The sequence below is a fragment of the Symphalangus syndactylus genome, chromosome 14 (assembly GCF_028878055.3).
Source record: "Symphalangus syndactylus isolate Jambi chromosome 14, NHGRI_mSymSyn1-v2.1_pri, whole genome shotgun sequence".
NCBI classification, from domain to species: Eukaryota; Metazoa; Chordata; class Mammalia; order Primates; family Hylobatidae; genus Symphalangus; species Symphalangus syndactylus.
In genome coordinates, this window is record NC_072436.2 from 66,129,977 (window position 1) to 66,146,490 (window position 16,514).

Sequence of the window (16,514 nt, forward strand, 5' to 3'; positions counted from 1 at the left end):
GAGCGTCAGCTAGCCGGCTCTTCCTGAGGCCTGTTGCAGGGACCTGGCCCCTCAGCAGCGAGTCCTTCTGCAGAAGCAGGATGTGGGCCATGCCAAGCCTGACTTGGAACATGGAACATACTACTTGCTCCTCTGTTCAGGCACCTGCCTTCAGTGCGGGCCAGCTCCTCAAAGGCCACCTCGGACGAGCTGACTATCCTAGTGCTCCCCTTCTAGAGCCAAGAGCAGTGGATCCTGCTCAGCCTGCACGCAGAGTCCCCAGGCCCTGGAAATGTGCTCACATCCAGGCCCAGCAGCACCCACTTAGACGGGTGTGGCCTGGCACAGGGATTTTCCATTGTTCCCTGAGTGCTTTCCATGCACAGCCTAGATAGAGGCCACTGACTTGGAAGTTCAAGACCCCACAGGCCCTGCAGACCCCCAGTTCCCTCCCTGACAGACCCTCTCCTATAGGTTTTCCTACACTCCTCCCACTCATCCCCATTAGGCCTCATCCATTGCACACAGTGCGCTGCTCCAGGTGCCCAGTGAGTCACGTTTCAGGGTCATGGTGCAGCCATGTAAGGCTTGGGGCTCAGGCAGACTCCTCACTGGTGACCCAGAGACACATTATTGACCCTCTCCTAGCCTCCATTTCCTCATTTGCAGAACAGAGATAACCACCTCGAAGAACTGTAGTGAGAGACAGAGAGGGAAAGCACTTGTCCAAGGCCTGGAGCAGAGTCAGCCCAAAAGGATGACAGCATGTCTGTGTGTAGTCAGCTGCACTCTCGAATGGGTGGTGTGTGCACATGGCACAGCCTGAAGAATGGCCACTGGGGGATATGGTCTCCCTCCTACTCCTGTATCTGTGTGTGTGTGTGCGCGCGCATAGCATGCCCTATTCTGTACTTTGCTTTCGTGTGTGTTTGTGTGTGTGTGAGCATAGCATGCCCTGTTCTGTACTTTGCTTTTCTACGTGTGTGTGCGTGTGCGCATAGCATGCCCTATTCTGTACTTTGCTTTCGTGTGTGTGTGTGAGCATAGCATGCCCTGTTCTGTACTTTGCTTTCCTAGGTGTGTGTGTGCGCGCATAGCATGCCCTGTTCTGTACTTTGCTTTCGCGTGTGTGTATGTGTGTGTGCTTAGCATGCCTTGTTCTGTGCTTTGCTTTCCTATGTTATGCACCTTGGAGAGCCTTCCAAAATGAAAAAGTTGCTTCATTTTTTTATAACTAAAATATCGCATTGCATGGGTGAACCATAATTATTTAGCCAGTCCCTGTTGATGGACAGTTAGGTTTTTCCCAATCTTTTGCTCTTTTAGTGTTGCACTGAATAAGTTGGTACAAGTTTGACCTGCAGGATGAAGTCCTAGAAGTAGGTGCCTTGGTTTTTTTCATGGTTATTGTCCAACTGTAACCCACAGAACCTGTACCTTCCACAGCTGTCGTCAGGCCAGTGTCACAGGCTTCCTCATGTTTGCCAATCTGTGCACCCTGAGTATGCGTTTATTTTCTCTTAAGTGGGGATGAGAAACACGTTTTACATGTTTTACAACCATTTGTGTTTTTTATTCTGTGAATTATTTGTACTTATATTTTGCCCTTGCCCACTTTTCTATTTGGTTTTTGGTTTCTCTCTCTCTTCTTAAATTATTTATTATTATTATTTTTAGAATAGGGCCTAACTCCATTGCCCAGGTTGGAGTGCAGTGCACCATTATAGCTCACTGCAGCCTCAAACTCCTGGGCTCAAGCAATCCTCCTGCCTCAGCCTCCTGAGTAGCTGGGACTACAGAAACGCAACACCACACCTGGCTGTTTCTTTCTTTTTTTTTTTTTTCTTTTTTTTTTTTTTAGCTAGTCAAATTTAGCAGTGGGAGACTGTATACCAACTTTAGTGACACCAAATTTAATAATTTCTGATAACCTACTACCATCAGACCAGACCTTTCTTTTTTAAAAAGTTATTACTTGGCTGGGCGTGGTAGCTCACGTCTGTAATCTCAGCACTTTGGGAGGCCAAGGTGGGTGGATCACCTGAGGTCAGGAGTTCGAGACCAGCCTGGACAACACGATGAAACCCCGTCTCTACTAAAAATACAAAAATTAGCCAGGGTGGTGGTGCATGCCTGTAATCCCAGCTACCCGGGAGGCTGAGGCAGGCGAATCACTTCAACCCAGGAGGCGGAGGTTGCAGTGGGCCAAGATCGTGCCACTGCATTCCAGCCCGGGCAATAGAGCGAGAGTCTGTCTCAAAAAATAAAAAAAGTTATTACTTTGTAGGAGCTCTTTGTAGATTGTGTCAGTGAAATGAATGGCATATATTTTTCCCGGTTTATGTTTTATCTTGCAATGTTATCTGTGGTGCTTTTGCCATTCAGAATGAAAAATTTTTTTGGCTGGGGGTGGTGGTTCACAACTGTAATCCCAGCACTTTGGGAGGCTGTGGCAGGAAGATCGCTTGAGTCCAGCAGTTTGAGAGCAGCCTGGGCAACATAGTAAGACCCCATCTTAAAACTAAATACATAAATAAATTTAAAAGAATTAAAAAATTTTTAAGGAAGTAGAATTTACCAATCTTCTGGTTATACTTGGCAAGGTCTCAGATTATTTATTAAAAATCTCCTAGGTTTGGCCGGACGCAGTGGCTTATGCATGTAATCCCAGCACTTTGGGAGACCAAGGCGGGTGGGTCACCTGAGGGTCGGGAGTTTGAGACCAGCCTGGCCAACATGGTGAAACTGCATCTCTACTAAAAATACAAAAATTCACTGGGCATGGTGGCAGGCACCTGTAATCCCAGCTACTTGGGAAGCTGAGGCGAGAGAATCGTTGGCAACTGGGAGACAGAGGTTGCAGTGAACCAAGATCGCATCACTGCACTCCAGCCTGGGTGACAGTGTGAGACTCTGTCTCAAAGAAAAAAAAAATCTCCCAGGTTTTCTGCTAGCACTTTTATGGTTTAATTTTTTACATTTGAATCTTCATCAGGAATTTGTTTTCATGTAAGGCTTGAGGTAGGGATCGAGCCTGGTTTTTCTCCAGACAGGGTAGCTATTATTATGTCATTCGCCCCCCTCAATCAAGCTGTTGTTACTCCATCCTCCTTCATGACTAATACCAGGCATCAACAAAAACAAGCCAAAATCACATCTGGTGTTGGTGGTAACCTAGGCCCTTTGCTAGTAAGCAGCTGGTAGTCAGTGCTGTTTGGACCCCAGGTTGTCATATACCCTCTGAGCACCCCCTCATTCCAAAGGGCTCAGCATCTATTTAGCAGTAGCTTCCACTTGCCCACTGGGGTTCTGTGTGGGTTCAGTTCATCTCCTCAAAGACTGGAACTGTCTTTCCTTGCCAGGGTCTTTCCTGGCCTGTGCCTGCGATAGGCCTTTTATAGGAGCCTCCGATAGCTGAGCTCCACTGTGCACCAGGTGCTTCCTGTACACAGCCTCTGATCCCCAGGAGCCCGTGAGACCGTGATGCTTCTCCCCATTTACAGTGAGGAAACTGAGTCAGAGAATGAAAATGGGTCTCTCAAGGTCACACTGATAAGTGACCCAGGCAGGATTCAAATTCAGGCCCACCTAACTCTGAAGTTGTAAGGCAGGTAAATTTTTTCCTCTAGCTTATCAGGGTCACTGACTGGGACCAAGAATTAAACTGACATAAGACAAACGAGAAAAGCATACAAATTTTATTGAGTAATTTTTACATGTACGTGGGAGCATTCACAAGCAAAATGAAGGTTCAAGAAGCCATTAGGGCCGAAAGCTTATATACTTGGTTGGACAGAGAGTAGTGAATTGTGAGAACGTGACAAGACAAAGAGGTTTGGGCTAAGGCAGTTCATCGTGGAGAAGTGACAAGGCAGATGAGCGTTAGTTTAACAAGGTTTGTTCGCACAGATTCCCCTTGGCCCGGACTCCCTCCCTCTGATGATAAGAATGGCTTCTTGGCCGGGTGCGTTGGCTCACGCCTGTAATCCCAGCACTTTGGGAGGCCGAGGTGGGTGGATCACGAGGTCAGGAGTTCAAGACCAGCCTGGCCAAGATGGTGAAATCCCGTCTCTACTAAAAATACAAAAAAATTAGCCGGGCATAGTGGCAGGTGCCTGTAATCCTAGCTACTCAGGAGACTGAGGCAGAGAATTGCTTGAACTCAGGAGGCAGAGGTTGCAGTGAGCCGAGATCATCGTGCCACTGCACTCCAGCCTGGGCAACAGAGTGAGACTACGTCTTAAAAAAAAAAAAAAAAAGAATGGTTTCCTTCCTCCTGGTACAGGGAGGGCACCTTTCCCATGGGAGATTCAACTCCTGCTTTCAGGAAGAAAAAGGGAGGTCAGGGTGTCCTCTTTGCATTTTCTGTTTTTAAGTATCTTTTTTTTTTTTTTTTTTGAGACAGAGTCTCACTCTGTCGCCCAGGCTGGAGTGCAGTGGTGCGATCTTGGCTCACTGCAAGCCCCACCTCCCAGGTTCATGCCATTCTCTTGTCTCAGCCTCCCAAGTAGCTGGGACTGCAGGTGCCCACCACCATGCCTGGCTAATTTTTTTTTTTTTTTTTGTATTTTTAGTATAGATGGGGTTTCACTGTTAGCCAGGATGGTCTCGATCTCCTGACCTCATGATCCGCCCTCCTTGGCCTCCCAAAGTGCTGGGATTACAGGCATGAGACACCGCTCCCGGCCTTTAAGTATCTTTAACTCAAAATAATCACTATGCCAAAGTGGCATATTTTGGTGTGAAATGCTCTGAACCCCATGAAAGCCATGGCTCCTTCTACCCTGCCTACCAGCCTCTAATAAAAACCTGAGCTAACAGGGAGTGAGCACTTGCTAGTGCTCAAAGAGCCTCACATGTGTTCTCTCACTTGTGTCAAGGGTAGGGGCTATCAATCGCACTTTACAGACCAGGAAACTGAGGCATGGAGAGGGTAGGTAGCTTCCACACGCTCTCAGAGCCAGCAAATGGCAAAGCTGAGACTTGCACTTGGGCAGGCTGACTCGAGTCCAAATTCTTACCCACAAAACCAAATTGCCACCTGCCATTATCTAATTACACTTAGTTGTTGATTCCTAAAGTGCAGTCTATTGTTTCTAGAGTTTAAGTGCCATTCGAGAGGAGTTGGAACTGCCCAACATTGAGAAGATGATCCTAGAATGCAGCGCTGACATCAGTGAGTTGTTCGATGCGCTCATGACGCTGGAGATGCAGCTGGTGGAGCAGCTGGAGGTAAGGCTGGGCCTTGGGCACAAGTGCCAGAATCTGGGGATGCAGCTGCACATCCATAGGTGAACTGCAGCCTTCATGGGCACGCCTCTGCTGGAAATGTCCAGCATGACTCAGCGTGGCAGGCTGCAGCTTTCTTGCTCATCAGTCCTGTTTGCTTTTATTACATTTTAATCATTTACATTGGAAGTGATTCTTGTGGAAAATGAGAGGTGAGCTCATTCTTCTGAAATGTTCCCCCTCTCCTGGAAGTCAGTGGGGAGAGGTTTTTGATTAGACCCCTGGAGCTATCCAGGCACTCTAAAGGCAAAATGGACCCCCACTTGGGGACCAAAGACCCCTCCACATTGCAGCCTGCAGTTGCCGCTTCTCAGGCGACACGAGAAGGCTGCAACTCAGCACTAAGTAGTGGAAATGAAAAGAGCCGCTGTCTGAAATTCATTAGCGGCCAGAGTATGTGTTACAAGGCAGCAGAGGCCGGGAGTCTGAAGTGGTGTGATGAATTGAACCTCATCGGATGCTGCTGTGGCTGGGCCAAGTGATAGCGCCTAATCAATTCCCCACACATCAAGTGACACCTCAGACATGGGATAGATTTCCCCATCACATCACAGGGCAGGTGCTCCCTCCCCGCTGGGGAACGCAGGCACTGATAAGTGACCCAGGCAGTGCACAGTGCCAGGGGAGAGCGAGGCAGCAGCTCCCAGCCTTTTCAGGCACGGAGATTGCTTTTCAACATCCAAACATTTCCCAGAACCCATGTGCCATCCTACTTGTATTACCGGTGGCCAGAAAGCCACAAGCGCAATCATGCTTTTCAATGACCCTATTTTTATTCACGAGAACAGCACATACATGTGTTTGAAAATTATGTAATGTGCTCACTCTGCAGACAGTCCTCACGTTCCTATAGATTCCACCCCTGCCCACCTTGCAGCCCCTGGAGTCTATGGCAGATGGGGGTGGGGCACTCCTAGAGTGGCAAGCTTGGAAATCATATCTTCCATTGTTCTTCAATCAACACTAACTCCCATTTGGGCCTTAGATGCCTTGCTAAGCACCACAAAACAGCAACCAACTGAAAGAGATCTGGGGTGACAGCCAGCTCCTACTGAGGGCCTCCTCTCTGTCAGGCACCTTGCAAAGCATTTTGTGTGAAGTGACTCATTTAACCTCACCACAACTCCACAACACAGGGATTATGCAGGTAACCTATTTCCCAGATGAGGAAGATGAGGCCCAAGGAGGTGAAATGCCTTTCCCAGAGTTACACATAGTGCTGGAGCTGGGAATACTGACCTAGGCAGTCTAGCTTGTAACAGCTCACTCCACTGTTTCCCTGGAGGTGATGCACAGATGTCACTGAGAAACCCAAAGGAGAGGGAGTTGGCTCTGTGTGTGTGTGTTGGGCAGGCAGGTAAGGGGAGTAAGACCAGGACAAGTGTTCCTGGCAAAGTTCCGGTGACAGCATTAAACATTCAGATGGTGAGGGAGTTAACATGGTTGGAGAACAACAACTTTAGAGAGAGCAGAGGGGTTAGTTCACAACTATCTGCTCAGGAGGGTCAAGATGGGTGGTCTTTACCCTGAAGGTCTGTGATTAGAGGAGCTGGTTGCTAAATTCTAAGGAGTACCTTTTGCTCTGTGCTGGACGTCTAAATATGCATGTTAATTGTGTTCTTTAACATTTCCAGGAGACTATAAACATGTTTGAAAGGAACATTGTTGACATGGTAGGACTGTTTATCAAAAATGTCCAAAGCCTATATCCTTTCTGTGATGACCTTCCCCCATGGGGAGGTGCTACAGAGCCCCTGGGCTTGTCCTGGCCTCTGGACAAAAGAATGTTCCACAGGGTCTGAGGGGGTTTCCCGACCCTCAGAACAATGATGGCCTGGTTAGAGCTGTGGTTTGGATGCCCAGAGGGACAACATCCAAACTGTTTGCAGTAGGGTCCCAGCATGATTGTTCTCATATGGGTGATGTTCACTGGGAAATGACACCTCCTGTGTTGCGGGCAAGCACACTCTGGGGTTGAGGCAACTGCCACGTGGAAGACACTATAAGGAGTACATCAGGTGAAATGTTAGGGTGAGGAGCCAACATTGGAGCACGGCCAACCCTTCTTTCACCCGAACTCAGGGCACTCTACACGGGGCAAACTGCTGTGCTCCAGCTAGCAGCAGCCCTGTGGTCCTACCCTCCTGGGGCTCACAGTCCCTCAGGGAGACAAGTTGTAGAGGCAACAAGTGGTACCAAATGCACAGGGTGAGAAGCAGTTAACCCAGAGGCCAGCGCCAGGAGCCTCCATGCAGGAGGGAGAGAAGAGGGTGATGGCAGGGGCCGAGAGTCCGTCCGAGGTGTGGGGCAGGGGCAGAGAATCGGGGATGGCCCAGGGTTCGGAGCTTGTGAGTGGACGGTGCTGCCAGCCGGAATTTCCGAGCTCGCCCTGGGCCCTTAAAGTCTGTCTCCGGCCCTCTGAATGCATCAGGGACGCACCGGGCCTGCTCCTCCCGGGCCTTTGCTTAACTCGGGGCTGCACGACGGCCCAGTGCCGGGACTTGGAGAATCACCACCACGAGAAGCTCCTGGAGATCTCTATCAGCACCCTGGAGAATATTGTCAAGGGCGACCTGGACGAGGACCTGCCTGACGACCTGCGCGCGGTAGGCTGGGCGGGCAGAGCATGGCGGGGAAGGGCTGGATGGAGTTGGATTGGGCGGGGAAGGGGCGGAGATGGGGCGGGGTGGGGCGGAGCTGGGAGAAAGGGGAGGGGAGGGGCGAGCTGCTCGGAGCGTGACAGATGTGGTCCAGCCCAGCTCTGTGGCTGGACTGAGGCCCTGTGAGTAAGCCTGACAACCTCCCAGAGCCTCAGTGTTCTCATCTGCAAAAGGGCACACTAAACTGCTTTACAGGGTTGCTGGCAGATAAAATAGGCTAACAAAGCACCTGGTGGGGCACCCAGTGGGGCCCAGTTAAAGAGGAGCTCATGATAACTAGATGGTTTCAACTTTCCAACAGAGTCGTTTCTAAAAGTTCAATTATGTGGAGGCTTCTGGCACTTTCTAAGAGAAGCAGTTACAGGTAGAGGTTGAAGTCTGAGATTTCCCCTGGAGGTCTTCTTAACCTTAGAGTCTGTATGATGAGTACTGTGGGGGTGTTGGAACCACCATTTCTGATCCCGCACAATGCCATCCGGTTTGCACCAGCACATCCACTGATGAATGGTCACAAAATCAGCAGGGTCGGCCTGGGGAACCTGGCTCCATCCCTGGGGTCTGCACGCTAAGAAGGCTCTCCCGGATGTCTGCACTGGGGTCCTGCAGCAGCATGTCCATGTCTCCGGAAGGAGTGTGGGCATCAAGGGCCCAGACAGAGATACTGTGTTGTCAGGGCCTGCTTTAGTGCATGCATCATTCACTCCACTGCCAGTTTCTCAGCTTCTCTCTGTCGCCACATCACCACCAAGGCAAGCCACCAGCATCCTTGGCCTGGACTGCTTGCCTCTTTACTATCTTCTTACAGTCTGTCCTCCATGTGGCAGCCAGAGGGACCCTTGAAAACCCAAACCCTATCACTGCACACTTTTACACAACACCTTCTAGTGGCTTTCATGACTCCTAGCGTCAGCTCCTCCCCATAGTCCCCCAGACCCTCATGGCTGGCCCTGCCCATTTGGGCGATTCCCACCCCCAGCCCCTCACTCCTAATGCTCAGCGGCAGCCTCTGAGCTCTTCCCCAATCACCCAGGCTTGCTCCTTTCAGCTGATATTCTGCCTGGCAGACACGCTCTTCCTAGGTCCCCATGTGCCTGGCTTGTCCTTGTCATTCAGATTTCAGCTTGACTGTCAGCTCTTGAAAGAGGCCTTTCTTCATCAACTTCCAGAAAAACCACTGTCTCTGTATCACATGCCCCATTTATCAGGTCAGGTCAGAGCCTCATCATAGTTTCAAACTATCTGGCTGATGTGTATTTGCTGCTGATGTGACTATTCACACTACATATAAGCTCAGGAGGGAGGACAGGGATGGCCTTTTCACCACCATGTACCTCCTCAGTACCAGCAACAGTGTACAACGTGCAGCACAGATGCCAGGCGTCATCTGCAGAATGAGTGTCAGAGCGTATGCTCACCAAGCCTCCACTCTGCCAGATATGGGGCTAAGTCTTGCAGACACACAGGACCAGCAGTCTCTGACTTCCACAGCCTCTGTCCTGGGGCCCAGACAGACACCCAACATAGCAGTGTGGTGATAGGGTCACCGTGACACCAGCCTTCCCTCCCTAAGCTGTTAACTGCAGCTAATTGCTATTGACCAAACACAGGAAAACACCACCTTCCCTGCAAAGTAAGGCTGTCCCTGAGTGCCCAGTTTGGAATTCCCCAAACAGACCATCTTGGGGTGGGTGGAGATCCCTCCCAGCACAGCTCCCATGTCTGTGACACCCAGAAGGCACAGGACTGAAATGTGCCCAATTTCTAATGACTGGGACACACAGAAAAAGATGAATCCAGAGGCCAACAGCAGAGAAGCAGGCTGGGCTGGCATTTTCAGTGGCCAGCCCTCCCTCCAGCCCAGCTGGCTCTGCCTGGTGCCAGCTGACCGCCATTCCTGTGGCTTTACGCCTGCAGTTATAGGAAGAGACTCCCCAGGACCTTATACCATGGCCTATGTCTCCTTCCATCTAAGCAACAAAAAATGTGGCCTACCCTTCTGAGGAGGAAAAAGTATGCTCTGACTATATGAGTAATACCAACATCACTTTGAAAGGCTGAGGTGGAAGGATTGCTTCAGCCCTGGAATTTGAGACCAGCCTGGGTAACATAGCGAGACCCCCTCTCTACAAATAATAATTTAAAAATTAGATGATGCACACCTGGTGGTCCCAGCTACTTGGGAGACTGAGGTTGGAGGATTACTTGAGCCTGGGAGGTCAAGGTGAGCCATGACTGTGCCACTGCACTCCAGCCTGGGTGATAGAACAAGACCCTGTCTCAAAAAAATAAAAATAAAATAAAATAAAGGAATAATACATCGCTGACATTTGACTGGGGGCCTCCTGAGGGCCAGCCCTCTGAGAAGCACTGAACTCATGTTTGCTTTTTTAATCTTCACATCAACACGGTAAAGTAGGTACTATTATGGTTCCCTTTTACAGATGAGGAAACTGAGGCATGGAGATGAAGGTAACCTACCCAAGGACACACAGCTTATAACAGATAGAGTTGTGATTTGAACCAGGCAGTTTGATTGAAAGCCTTTGACAAAACGTCTACTGTATAGCAAGATGGGGATGTTCAGAGGAGGGACTAGGGCTGTGGGTGAAAAAAACCTGGCTTTTGTTACCTAATTGTCGAGGAGCATATCTTGATAAGTCACCCTGATGAGGTTATCTCTAAAACTCCGCTCATGCAGTTGAGTGACTGTTATCAGCTCATGACCTACGTGGGGCCAATCTGTCCCATATCTATTTTCAAGTCCTTCCAGCTTTGAGAGGAAAAGCAGAACGTACATGCTGAGGAGAGAGCCTGGAGCTGGCACTGAGGGAGGGCGTCTGAGTGGTGCTGGCAGCCACAGCTGTCCATTTAGGGAGGTGGGGAGGACAGAGGTGCTGCCTGGCTGCTCTGAACATCCATGCGGGTGTCTGGCTGCGAGGGCAGGGTGAGTGCTCAGGCCCAGGGAGGATGCAAGTCCCCAGGGTCTGCTCAAGTGGCAGTGGGTCTGACCCAAGCCAGCAGTCTCTGGATAGGGAGACTGCCACAAGATTCTGGCTGGCACCAGGAGACTCGCATTGCCTTGTCCCTGCCCATCAAGCCAAGCTGCTCATTTGTGGCAGAGGAGAATGCAGGGTTGTCAGGTGCCCTTTGTGGGTATGACAGAATGATCTGATCCCACATGTCATGGGGCAGCAATTCCTCAAGCCACTAGCAGTGCAGTGGTCCTGGAGGGGAGCACCAGCTGTTCCCTTCTCAAAAGTCACTTTGTTGCTACCCAAAGCAACCTACAGATTCAATGCAATCCCCATCAAAACACCAATGACATTCTTCGCAGAAATAGAAAAAAAAATCCTAAAATTTAGAACCACAAAAGACCCTGAAGAGCCAAAGCCATCCTGAGCAAAAAGAACAACATTGGAGGCATCACATTACCAGACTTCAAAATATACTACAAAGTTGTAGTAACCAAAACAGCATGGTACTGGCATAAAACAGACACACATTTCTCCAAGAAAACACCAAATGTTGGATGACACCATGGCAGCAGGAGGGCCCAGAGGCCTGGAATGGAAAACCACGGAAGCTTTGTCAGCAGCTTCTGGGGCTAGGATTGTGGCCACAGTCAGGGCAGGGGCTGAGGCTGAGGGGAGCTCTGAGAGGCAAGGCCCAGGCCAAGGAGTGGATGCCCATCACCAAGCTGGGCTGCCTGGTCAAGGACATGAAGATCAAGTCCCTGGAGGAGATCTATCTCTTCTCCCCGCCCATCAAGTAGTCTGAGATCATTGACTTTTTCCTGGGGCCTCTCTCAAGGATGAGGTTTTTTTTTGTTTTGTTTTGTTTTTTTGAGATGGAATTTTGCTTTTTTGCCCAGGCTGGAGTGCAATGGCACGATCTTGGCTCATGACAATCTCCACCTCCCAGGTTCAAGTGATTCTCCTGCCTCAGCCTCCCAAGTAGCTGGGATTACAGGCATGCGCCACCATGCCCGGCTAATTTTGTATTTTTAGTAGAGATGGGGTTTCTCCATATTGGTCAGGCTGGTCTCGAACTCCTGACCTCAGGTAATCTGCCTGCCTCAGCCTCCCAAAGTGCTGGGATTACAGGCGTGAGCCACCGCGCGCAGCCTAGGATGAGGTTTTAAAGATTATGCCAGTGCAGAAGCAGACCTGCCCCAGCCAGCGCAGCACGTTCAAGGTATTTGTTGCCATCAGGGATTACAATGGCTACGTCAGTCTGGGTGTTAAGTGCTCCAAGGAAGCAGCCACTGCCGTCAGAAGGATCATTGTCCTGGCCAAGCTCTCCACTGTCCCCGTGCAGAGGCCACTGGGGGACCAAGATCGCAAGCCCCACACTGTCCCTTGCCAGGTGATAGGCTGCTGCGGCTCCGTGCTGCTACACTTTATCCCTGCACCCAGGGGCACTGGCATCCTCTTGGCCTCTGTGCCCAAGAAGATGCTGCTGATGTCCAGTATTGACAACTGCTACACCTCAGCCAGGAGCTGCAGTGCCACTCTGGGCAACTTTGCCAAGGCTACCTTTGATGCCATCTCCAAGATCTATAGCTACCTGCCCCCTGACCTCTGGGAGGAGACTGTGTTCACCAAGTCTTCCTCTCAGGAATTCACTGACCATCTTGTCAAGACCCACACCAGAGTCTCTGTGTGGAGGACCCAGGCTTCAGCTGTGGCTACAACACAGGGTTGTTTTGTTTTGTTTTGTTTTGAGATGGAGCCTTGCTCTGTCGCCCAGGCTGGAGTGTAGTGGTGTGATCCTGGCTCACTGCAACCTCCGCCACCTGGGTTCACATGATCCTCCTACCTCAGCCTCCCGAGTACCTGGGACTACAGGCGCACACCACCACGCCTGATTAATTTTTTGTATTTTTAGTAGAGATGCGGTTTTACCAATGTTGGCCAGGCTGGTCTCAAACTCCTGACCTCAAGTGATCCACCAACCTTGGCTTCCCAAAGTAATACAGGGTTTTTATATAAGAAAAATAAAGTGAATTAAGCCTGTTTAAAACAAACACAAAAACACAGATACATAAACCAATGAAACAGAATAGAGAACTCAGAAATTAGTCTATGTATTTACAGCAAATTGATTTTTGACAAAAGCGCCAAGAACACTCACTGGGGAAAAGACAGTCTCTTCAATAAATTGTGCTGGGAAAACTGGATATCCATATGCAGAAGAATGAAACTAGATTACCACCTCTCACTCTGTACAAAAATCAACTAAAAATGGATCTAAGACCTACATGTAAGACCTGAAACTGGCCAGGCACAGTGGCTCATGCCTGTAATCCCAGCACTTTGTGAGGCTGAGACAGGCAGATGGCTTGAGCTCATGAGTTTGAGAACAGCCTGGGCAACATGGCAAAGCCCTACCTCTCTATAAAAATACAAAAATTAGCTGGGCATGGTGGTACATGCCTATAGTCCCAGCTACTCAGGACGCTGAGGTGGAAGGATGGCTTGAGCCCAGGAGGTGGAGGTTGTAGTGAGCTGAAATTGCACCACTGCACTCCAGGCTGAGCAATAGAGCCAGACTGTCTCAAAAAAAAAAAAAAAAAAAAAAAAAAAGACCTGAAACTATAAAATGACCAGAAGAAAACAGGAGAAATGCTTTAGGACATTGGCCTGGGAAAAAATTTTATGAATAAGACCTCAAAAGCACAGATAACAAAAGCAAAAATAAATGGAATATATCAAACTATAAATCTTCTGCACAGCAAATGAAACAACAGAGTGAAAAGACACCCTACACAATGTGAAAAAATATTTGCAAACTACTTATCTGACAGGGTATTAATATCCAGAATATACAAGGAACTCTAACATCTTAATAGCAAAAAAACAAACAATTCAATTAAAAACATCTGAACAGATGTTTTTCAAAAGAAGACATACAAATGGCCAACAAATACATTAAAAAATTTTCAGCATCATTAGTTATCAGGGAAATCCAAATAAGAACCAGAATGAGGCATCATCTCACCCCACTTAGGATGATAATTATCAAAAAGACAAAAAATAACAAATGCTGGTGAGGATGTAAAGAAAAAGGAACTCTTATATACTGTAAGTAAGAATGTAAACTAGGACAGCCACTAGGAAGAACATTGTGGAGCGCCCTCAAAAACTACAAACAGAACTATCATATGATCCAGCAATCTCACTACTGAGCATTTATCCAAAGGAAAGGAAATCACTATATTGAAAAGATATCTGCACCCATGTTTACTGCAGCACTGTTCGCAATAACAAGATACAGAATCAACCTAGGTGTCCAACAACAGATGATTGGATAAAGAAAATTTCGTACATATACACAATGGAATACTATTCAGCCATAAAAAAAGAATGAAATCCTGTCGTCATTCATGGCAACATGGATGGAACTGGAGGACACTGTGTTAAGTGAAATAAGCCAGGAACAGAAAGTTAAACACCTCATGTTCTCACTCATATGCCGAAGCTAAAAAAGTTGATCTTATAGAAGTAAAAAGAAGAACAGAGGCTTCTAGAGACTGGGAAGGGTAGAGAGATGGAGGAATAGGGAGAGATTTGTTAAAGGATATACCAAATTACAGCTAGATAGGAGGAATAAGTTCTAGTGTTCTGTACCACTATGGGATGACTATAGTTGACAATAATATAGTTTCAAATAAAAAGGAGGATATTGAATGTTCTCAACACAAAGAAATGATAAATGTTTGAGACGGATATGCTAATACCCTGATCTGATCACTATACATGATAGGTGTTGAAACATCACTATGTACCCCATCAATATGTACAGTTATTAGTCAATTTTTTTAATGCCAATTTTTTTTTTGAGGTGGTGTTTCACTCTTGTTTCCCAGGCTGGAGTGCAGTGGTGCAATCTTGGCTCACTGCAACCTCAGCCTCCCAGGTTCAAGCTATCCTCCTGCCTTAGCCTCCTGAGTAGCTGGGATTACAGGCACCCGCCACCATGCCCAGCTAATTTTTGTATTTTTATTCACCATATTGGCCAGGGTGGTCTTGAACTCCTGACCTCAGGTGATCCGCCCGCCTTGGCCTCCCAAAGTGCTGGGATTACAGGCATGCGCCACCGTGCCCGGCCAGTGCCAACATTGTTGAAACAAAGAAGTTGCTTTGAAAGAAATGTGTCTTTACAGCCATAAGGACCCAGAGCAGGGCAACAGCTCAAAAAAAGACTCAGGAATACCTGTTTGCACAGCCCCTGCCTCCATCCTAGTGCTTTCAACCTGCAGAAACTGGAGAGAGATCCGGAATATTCCACCCATAAAAACTATTCTAAGAGGGAAAATTGAAGTAGCCACCACTCTAGGCCACCCAAAATCCAGAAACAACTTGTAACTTACATTTCAAAATAATTCCCTTACACCCAGTTTCCTTTTGTTTTCATTTTACAAATGTCACACAGTTTTTCATAACCAATTCTAATCATGTATCTTTCTTTTTTTTTTTTTTTTTTGAGACAGAGTCTCGCTCTGTCACCCAGGCTGGAGTGCAGTGGCGCAATCTCGGCTCACTGCAAGCTCCGCCTCCTGGGTTCACGCCATTCTCCTGCCTCAGCCTCTCCGAGTAGCTGGGACTACAGGCGCCCGCCACCACGCCCAGCTGATTTTTTTGTATTTTTAGTAGAGACGGGGTTTCACCGTGGTCTCGATCTCCTGACCTCGTGATCCGCCCACCTCGGCCTCCCAAAGTGCTGGGATTACAAGCGTGAGCCACCACGCCCGGCCCTAATCATGTATCTTTCTAAGCAGACTTCAGTTTCTGTTGCTTCTCACAGCTTTTGAAGCTGTTTTCTACATATTCAAACTCTGAGGGGTATGATTTCTCTTCCTGGCTTAGAGCTCCACTATGACCCACTTTTTAGAATGAAGGATGAGAACCTTTTCGTGATGGGTTGACACTGTGGTTGTAGTTATCTCTAAAATAACCAGGACACCCACTCCTAAGCACACTGCCAAGGCTCACCGAAAACAGGCTTTACACACCTTTGAACCATTCCCAGAGCCTGGCCTGGGACCTTGTACACACATGGAAAGAACTTAATAATTTCTTGACATTTCTCCCTTATGACTGTGCTAATTGGTCCCCCAGACACCCCATTCCACATACCAGCTAACCTGGCTTTTCCCACATGAGATTATGTGGAAAATCAGCATCCCACAAGACATTAACAGGCATTACTCTGAAGTCTGTAGCCAAAAAAGTTGGAAAACCAAGAGAGACAAAGCTTAAAGGGTTTATTTTCCACAGGACTTTGTAGAGCCTTTGGAATACTTTGTGCCCAGCAAATCTTCAGGAGGGGCCTAGGATGTGCTGGCTCTCCCAAATGTATTTGACCAAAGAATACTTTTTTTGGCAGAATTATTAACATCTTAAGATTGCACAGAACATTTTAGAGACCATTAAGTTAACTGCCACTACAGGAAAGAACAAAAAGTGTACACTCCACTTGCAAATCCTCCCTGCAATACAGAGCATTCAGGTGCTCTGCCTTACCAAGAACCTCTGCTTTAAGGTGGAAGCAACTGCTTACTGAGTGCTTCAGTGGCCTTGCCCT

At 48.3% G+C, this 16,514-nt stretch overlaps 1 protein-coding gene across 5 annotated transcripts in view; it reads left to right on the forward strand.

The window, feature by feature from the left end:
- Positions 1 to 16,514, forward strand: part of DRC3 (dynein regulatory complex subunit 3) — a 44,212-nt gene that overhangs the window by 25,912 nt on the left and 1,786 nt on the right. For 4 of the 5 annotated variants that reach the window (XM_055241599.2, XM_055241602.2, XM_055241601.2 and 1 more), the window contains exons 10-12: positions 5,080 to 5,211; positions 6,903 to 6,973; positions 7,751 to 7,874. In XM_055241599.2, coding sequence (XP_055097574.1) covers positions 5,080 to 5,211; positions 6,903 to 6,973; positions 7,751 to 7,874 — 327 coding nt within the window. Of the gene's footprint in view, positions 1 to 5,079; positions 5,212 to 6,902; positions 6,974 to 7,699; positions 7,875 to 16,514 lie in introns of all 5 variants that reach the window. The other variant, XM_055241603.2, reaches the window with a different exon arrangement.